Source organism: Lutra lutra, chromosome 3 (genome assembly GCF_902655055.1).
Source record: "Lutra lutra chromosome 3, mLutLut1.2, whole genome shotgun sequence".
NCBI classification, from domain to species: domain Eukaryota; kingdom Metazoa; phylum Chordata; class Mammalia; order Carnivora; family Mustelidae; genus Lutra; species Lutra lutra.
This window is the reverse complement of record NC_062280.1, coordinates 14,002,695-14,010,653: the sequence shown is the minus strand read 5'-3', so window position 1 is coordinate 14,010,653 and position 7,959 is coordinate 14,002,695. Positions and strand designations below refer to the sequence as shown.

Below are 7,959 nucleotides of genomic sequence, written 5' to 3'. Positions count from 1 at the left end.
GAGTCAAATAATGAATGTGAAAGCAGCTTTTTAAAACAGTAAATGCCACCACATGTTAAGTAGTATTATTCCAAACAGCACTCGGGCCTCTAAAATGACACTTGTCAATTTCTGTCTAGAAATCTAATTAGTTGCTTGTTCCTCCGTGGGGGACACCGTCCTCACCCTGAACTGCGTCATGAATCACTGAGGGTGGATTGCCCTTCTCACTTTTTTGTTCCCATCCAGTCCCTGTCAGAGTGCCTTTGATACAGTGACTGCTTGAGGAGTCCTTCTCGAACTGGATCACTTAGAGTCAACTACTACTATCCTGGACAAGCTTCCTTTTTTTCTACCACTGTTGTACTGATTAGAAAAGGCCAAGTGACTGAACTTTGTGTGTGAGTGTGTGTGTGTGTGTGTGTGTGTGTGTGTGTGACTGAACTTTTTTTTTCTAACCAGAGAGAATAAGAGGTACAATGGGTGGTCACCAAAGACTTGACATGTTGTGGTTCCCTTTTAACGAGTTCATTTTATGTAAACGTGAGGATTACAGATTCAGACGTCAGAACCGTCACACGCAGGAAACAGTCGAAGAAGCAAGTTTTATGAAGTCGGTTTAATGCCACTAAGGGTGAAATAAGAGAAAAAGGGAATAGACCTGAGTTGTTGAAGTCCACACTGGTGTGCTTGTGGTCCCTTCTAGGATTTCCTGGAGCCCTATAGACTCTTATTCACCACCCACAGACACATACATAAAAATATACCCTCTATAAATAGCCACCTGCCTTTTCAGTGAAATTAAAGATGAGAGACTTAGAAGAGAATTTCCCAGTATAATTACAGGGCTCAAACCTACAGCTGCTCTACTCCTGGTGTTCTACCCAGAGAATTCCTAATATCACAACTTTTTTTTTTTTTTTTTTATCAAGCATGCTTAAAATTTCTTTAATGGCAAAATGTCATCAACAGGAGATTTATTTATTGCCATGATTTCTCACATACCTACCCCAAAAGGTTAGGTGTTGCGTCGGGTTATTGTGTAAATAATTCTGTTTTATCAAGTATAGAAAATTTTCACAAGTGTTTCTGCTCCTTATCTAGGGATTAACACCAAACTACTGCCAATGTTTTTCTTAAACTCTACACATGCCCTTTCATAAACAAATTCCCTCACGTTTTCTGCTAAGATGTGCCTCTTTAAAAATCTCAGCTTTGGGGCGCCTGGGTGGCTCAGTGGGTTAAGCCGCTGCCTTCGGCTCAGGTCATGATCTCAGGGTCCTGGGATCGAGTCCCGCATCGGGCTCTCTGCTCAGCGGAGAGCCTGCTTCCTCCTCTCTCTCTCTCTCTGCCTGCCTCTCTGCCTACTTGTGATCTCTCTCTGTGAAATAAATAAATAAAATCTTTAAAAAAAAAAATCTCAGCTTCTAGGGACACCTGGGTGGCTCAGTGGGTTAAAGCCTCTGCCTTCAGCTCAGATCATGATCCCAGGGTCCTGGGATCGAGCTCCGCATGGAGCCCTGCATCAGGCTCTCTGCTCAGCAGGGAGCCTGCTTCCCCCTCTCTCTCTGCCTGCCTTCTCTGCCTACTTGTGATCTCTGTCAAATAAATAAATAAAATCTTAAAAAAATACAGCTAAGCTTCTAAAATTCTTAAGTATCAGCTGTATAAGGATGTACCCCAATGTGAAAGGAATTAAACGGAACACCTTTATCTTTGCTTACAAAAAAAGCAGGTAGTAATTTATTCATACACAGTCTTTGTTCCCTCACTAAAGACCAAGCTCTTCTGTCTTTGAGTGCCCCAAAGGATGAGGCAGCTCCGACGAGAGGAAGGGGACACATTTATAGGAACAGTCACGCAGCTCTCCCCACACAAGGGTCTAAGTGCCTTTAGCAGTTAATTTGTGAGCAGAAAACCCCATTGGGAGCCTTCCACCTACTCTAAAAGCAAACATCCTTTACAGGCGGTATTAGTGTGGTGTTAAAAGAGGCATGCTTTCACCAAAAAGGTGTCATTTTATGAGTCAAAACTGGATAAACCTAGGAGACTTTAAGTCACTATGTTTTTCCTTCCTTGATGCCAAAATCTTCACAGGTTGAGATGAGCTCACACCCATTGTGATGTTCAAAACCCAGGAGGTTCGGAGGGCTGGTGCTGGTCTTCCTCCCGCGTGTTTGCAAAGCACACCAGCCCTGCAAGCAGGCCTGTTAATTAAAACAAAAACAGAACTGTTTCTGTGGAGCTTTAGAAGTGCAGAAGCTTAGAGCCGGAGCCGGGAAGGAGGAACAGCAGCGTCCAGTCCGCTGCTGGGTCCTGAGAGCCGCCCCAGAATGGAGCAACTGTTAGGAAATGCCAGGAAATAGGCACCTGGATTAAAGGAGAGAGACGAGGGCGGGGCGGGGGGGGGGGGGGGGACCAAGTGAGGCTTGGAATTGGAAGTATTTCGAAGGCCTTTATCATTTCCCTGAGGGACTGTTTAATATCAAAGTGGCTGGCTAGGAAGGCTTCTCAGTCTAATCTGATTCCAAAGTTAGCCTCTCCGAAAAGAGAGAAGGAATAGCTTCAGTGGCTCGAGGCCACGGTGGGGTCAGGCTGGAGTGTATTCCGGCCGGAGCTGCTGAGTCACTGCCACCTCGGGGAATCACTTGACCTCTGGCTCGGTTAACCTAGAAGGTAGAGTGAAGGTTCCAAACGGAAGACCCTTGGTGTTCCTTAGAACCCTGCACTGACTTCCCAGCCACGTGAGGCCAAAGGATTAAAGAATGAACAAATTAGGCAAGGTGCATTAGAACACAAAAACAACAATTAAAAAAAGAAACACACACAGACAAAACAAACTCACTGAAGTCTTCCCAAGGAAAACACCACCAGAAAAGCAGACCAAAAGGATCTCCGGGTCCTCTTTCAAATATGGGCTGCATCTCCGAAGGGGAGATAAAAACACGGATCGGAGAGCATCTCTCTCTTTTTTTTTTTTTTTTAAAAGATTTTATTTATTTATTTGACAGAGAGATCACAAGCAGGCAGAGAGGCAGACAGAGAGAGAGGAGGAAGCAGGCTCCCTGCTGAGCAGAGAGCCCGATGCGGGGCTCGATCCCAGGACTCTGAGACCACGACCCGAGCCGAAGGCAGCGGCTCAACCCACTGAGCCACCCAGGCGCCCCGGATAGCATCTCTCTTAAAGAGATGCCTATTCTAGCCCCTTCCAAAAGTTACCCAAAGCAGGATATAAAAAGCCTTGGGCATTTGGGAAAGGTAGTGTGGTGGGAGGCGGGAAGCAGCAACACCAGAAAAAAGAAACTAAAGAACGGATAAGGTATTCATTAAACAGTATTTTAAAAGACAAGGAGAAGACCTCAGTACTACAGAACATCTACATAAGGGACAGATCCAATGGTGCCCCTCCATACCTTCTTTTCGTAACACGAAGTTCTTTGGCATAAAGATCCATAGGAATTGTCAACTGAGTAAACATTTGCTTTGTATTAAAAAAATTTATTTTGTGATCTGTACATGTGATAAAGTGAGGCTTCCTTGTAGACTTTGAAAGGCGAAAACAAAACAAAAACCCAAAAGTAAAAATGTATAAATACAATATATATTTTCTTACAAAAATGGGAGATTTACAAAATATACATACTGCACTTGTCTCTATTTTACAAATTTCACATGCAAGAGATACAACACAAAAGATGCCAAAAACTGTGTAGTGGGAGTTTTAAAATCTGACAGATGAGACCCTTTTGGAGGTTTAAGAAACGCAAGGTTGATGTTAACTTTAATATAAAAAGCAGCTCCACTCAACTGAACATTACATATATAAAATAACTTGTACTTCTGACAGTACCCTCTAGGATTTAAAAACTGTTTAAAACAGCATTTAAAAATTGTTTTGAGAAACAGGATAGTGTTGCAAGATTGGAGGGTGATGTCAAAGGTGGAGGAAAGGTTAGCTCCCATGATTCTCTGCTCAGCTTTAGAGCATTATGCAAAGGAATCAGTTCCATTATAGAAAAAAAAACTACATGATTTAAGATTAATAAATTTAAGTCATGCAGCACATTTCAAAGAACTCCAGAATTACTTTGAAGTTTACCTTCTTTTAATGACTTTCCTTAAAAAATGGGACCCACGGTTTGAACTGTCCGCTTCATTCACTGTCATTTCTGTAGGTCACCTCCCCACCTAGCCACACAAAGGCAGGGTCAGCACACACATGAGGTCTTATAAACGGAAGAAAACAGGACAAAATGGTTCTTTACTTTTTAAAAAATTTACCTTCTTTATTATGGAGGCTGAGGGCATTATGCTTTTCCTTTTATCTTGAAGGATTCAAATTGGAAGAAAATAGAAAACCTAAATGCAGGTTCATAAAAAATAATAAAGGAAGAAGTTCCTCTGAACATTTGAACAGAGCCTGTAGATAGGATCGTTTGTTCTAAATTAAAATTTATTTTAAACAAATACAACAAAACCCCCTTGAGTTTCCTTTAGCCAAGTCAGAACCTCTGACTGATTGGGGGTATGGAAGCATGCTGCTGTTCACTTTTCCTTAAAAAGGAATGTTTATTTCAGCCAAATTAACATCCAAAGGAAAAGCTCTGATTTGTGCTACTTTGCCTATAAAAGTTGCTGTCTTCACAGTTATGCCTTTCCACAGGGGAGACACTTTGTTTCCTCTTTTGTCTCTTATAACAAAGACCAGGGGAAAAATGCACTCCTGTTTTGAAAAGCAACAAGTCATCACTTCTTTTCAGAGTATTAAACCAAATAAAACCTCCTTCCTTCTGCCTTCCCGAGGGGGAAAAAAAAAAAAGTAGCAGAAATACCTACTACCCATCTCCTTTGCCTCCTCTCGAAATGTTATCTTCATTTCTTTTGCATCCTTACATTAAGATTCTAGGAGGCAGGCCTCCCAAGACTTCCAAATGCTTATTTTACAAGACTTGAAAGGACTAGGAGAGGAAAAACAGGCGGGAGGGGCCAGGGGAGGAGAGACTGTAATGTCTGACCCTGGAAATTAACCCATCTGGGCTCCAGTTTGGCCCCAGTGAAAAGAGATTATGGTTTGACCACCGCTTGACAAGGACACCGCAGGGAGTCCTCCCTTTTCCCAACAAAGCCGCCGCCGCAGACAAAGCTGTACCTTTCACCCGGGCCTCACAGGAGTGAGGACAGGCCACTTGTCTTGCAGCAGGGGCATCGCTCACAGTCCCAGTTTGGCCCTGGAGCCGGGAAGAACTCAGAGCCATCTCTGCTGGGCTCAATCGCGATAGGCCCAGGTGGGCCCGTACCGTACACGATTAACATCATCGTTACCATCACCATCAATAACATCCTGCAAGTCTTTGCCATTAAGTCTTTTCATCCGAACCGTCTTTCCACCCGGGCCTCCTTTTCCAAACCCACTCCTGGCCCCAAATCTACAAATATAATCTCTCTTCCAGGTCACTTCTCATTGAAGGGGACGGAGGTTACAGGACCCCCCCCCCCCCCCGCGCAGTTCTCTCCTTCCCGCGCCTCTCCCCCTGCTAGGGGATGGGGGAAGGGACGGTGGGGGAGGGGCCGGGGCTCATACCGCAGTCTCCCCCTTGCTGCTGTGGCTGAGTCTGTGGTAGAAGCGGCGCCACGACTGCAGAGTCTTGCCGGACCAGATCCAGAAGCCGGTGGTGATGCCCACGATCATGGTCATCAGGTACTTTATCATGAAGACAGTGAAGTCGGGGCTCATGGGCGGGAAGTGGCCAGGCGGGCAGGGCACCGCGTAGCTCTTGCACGTCTGCATGAGCCAGGTGCGCTCCCAGTGCTCGCGGAAGGCCTGCTCATAGAAGTAGCAGGCCAGGACAATGGTGGCGGGCACGGTGTAGAGCACGCTGAAGACGCCGATGCGCACCATGAGCTTCTCCAGCTTCTCGGTCTTGGTGCCGTCGTGCTTCATGATGGTGCGGATGCGGAAGAGCGACACGAAGCCGGCCAGCAGGAAGGACGTGCCAATGAAGAGGTAGACGAACAGAGGCGCCAGCACGAAGCCCCGCAGGGCATCCACGCTGGACAGGCCCACGTAGCACACCCCACTGAGCAGGTCCCCATCCACCTGGCCCATGGCCAGGATGGTGATGGTCTTGACAGCGGGCACGGCCCACGCGGCCAGGTGGAAGTACTGCGAGTTGGCTTCGATGGCCTCATGGCCCCACTTCATGCCGGCTGCCAGGAACCAAGTGAGCGACAGGATGACCCACCAGATGGAACTGGCCATGCCGAAGAAGTACAGCACCATGAAGAGGATGGTGCAACCCTCCTTCTTGGTGCCCTGCGCCACCGTGCGGTAGCCATCGTCTGAGAAGCGCTCCACGCACACCGCGCGGTCCTCCAGCAGGAAGCCGGCCACGTGCGCCACGGCCACCATGAAGTAGCAGCCCGACAGGAAGATGATGGGCCGCTCCGGATAGCTGAAGCGCCGCATGTCCACTAAATAGGTGAGCACGGTGAAGAGCGTCGAGGCGCAGCACAGCACTGACCACACGCCCACCCAGAGACGAGCAAAGCGCCTCTCTTCCTCCTTAAAGTACATGAGGCCGTTGGCACGGCCTGGCTCGCACGGGGCGCCGCAGTCGCGCTCGCCCAGGAAGCGGTAGCCCAGGTAGGGGGGCACCTTGAGCTGGCGGGGGCATGAGAAGGGGAAGGCAGAGCGGCCCCTGCCGTCAGCGGCCCCCGGGGGCAACGCGGTGTAGGGCAGGTCCGGCAGATAAGGCGCGGTGGGGTAGGCTGTGGGGCCGCCGCCTGGGCCCCCGGAGCCGTCGGACGTGTTCTGGCCCACGCAGATCTCGCCGGCGCCGTGCACCGGGAAGTTCTCGCAGCGCAGCCGCTCGGGCCACTGGAAGCCGAACTTGTTCATGAGCGCTTCACATCCCTGGCGGGCACGCTCGCACAGAGAGCGGCACGGCGGTATGGCCTGATCCAGCACCGTGCACACGGGTGCGTACATGGAGCACAGGAAGAAGCGTAGTTCGGGAGAACACTGCACCTTCACCAGCGGGTAGAACTGGTGCACCTCGAGGCCCGCGTCCTCTTGATTCGTGTGGCCTAGCAGGTTGGGCAGGATGGTCTGGTTGTAGGCAATGTCCGTGCACAGCGGGATGGAGATGGGCTGGCAGAAGCCGTGGTCCGGCACTGAGATGCCCTTCTCGCCGTGGTAAGGCTGCGCCCCGGCGCCGGCGGGCAGCGCGCCCAGCAGCGCAAGCACCAGGGTGCACAGGCCCAGGGGCGAGCGCGACGCGGCCCCGCCGGGGCCCCGCATCGCCGGCCGCGGGTGCAGCGGCGCTCTCAGCCCGCGGAGCGCGAAGAGGCAGCCGGGAGAGGCTCGGATCCGAGGAGGCGCAGCCGCGCCCCGCGCATGAGAGTCCTCCCGGCGCCGAGGCCGGGCCGTGGGCGGCACGGAGCCGAGGGCGCTGCAGCTGGGTGCCCGCGCCGCGGGAGCGCCGCAGCCGTCTCCGCCCAGCCCTCGAGCAGCCGCTGGGGGCCCAAACCCGTCTGCCTGGGCCGGGGGCGCCGAGTGGGGCCGCTTTATTCTCCCGCTGCGACGTAACGGTGCGGCTTTTTCTGCGGCGAGGAGCAACAAGCGTCTCCGGTTACCCTTCAAAGTTTGCCCAAAGTCTGTCGACCCACGGCGCGCAGTAACGCACGCGCCCCCACACCGAGTCCGGCCCCCGGCAGGCTAGAGCCCGGCGTCGCCGCCTGCTAGCCGAGGCCGCCGCCTCGGCCGTGCTGCTCCGCCTCCTCGCCTCGAGGCTCCGCTCGCCGCCGCCGCCGCCGCCTCCTCCTTCGCCTCCTTTTCTACTCCCCGGCTCCTTCCTCAGCCCCAAAAGCTCGGCCCCCAAGTTTCTGCCAAACGGGTGATTCTCGCTCGGAGTCCGATCGGCGCCTTGGAGCCAGCAGCCCAGCGAGTTCTTTTCGGAAATCCAGTTACACTGAGTCCGA

General features: G+C 51.0%; 1 protein-coding gene across 3 annotated transcripts; it reads right to left on the bottom strand.

Moving 5' to 3' along the window:
- Positions 1-1,578: 1,578 nt before the first annotated feature.
- FZD7 (frizzled class receptor 7) lies at positions 1,579-7,279 on the bottom strand. Of its 3 annotated transcripts, none has more exons than XM_047722117.1 (2): positions 5,561-7,279; positions 1,579-2,186 (listed from the first exon to the last, which is right to left on the bottom strand). In XM_047722117.1, exons 1-2 carry the CDS (start codon positions 7,277-7,279, stop codon positions 2,040-2,042), a joined length of 1,866 nt encoding a protein of 621 aa, XP_047578073.1. In that variant the 3' UTR covers positions 1,579-2,039. The 3 variants fall into 3 exon arrangements, 2 of the variants coding, with proteins under 2 accessions (XP_047578073.1, XP_047578074.1); XR_007125927.1 differs by lacking the exon at positions 1,579-2,186 and adding an exon at positions 3,462-4,167 and having other exon boundaries at positions 4,261-7,279; XM_047722118.1 differs by lacking the exon at positions 1,579-2,186 and adding an exon at positions 3,462-4,167.
- Positions 7,280-7,959: the final 680 nt, after the last annotated feature.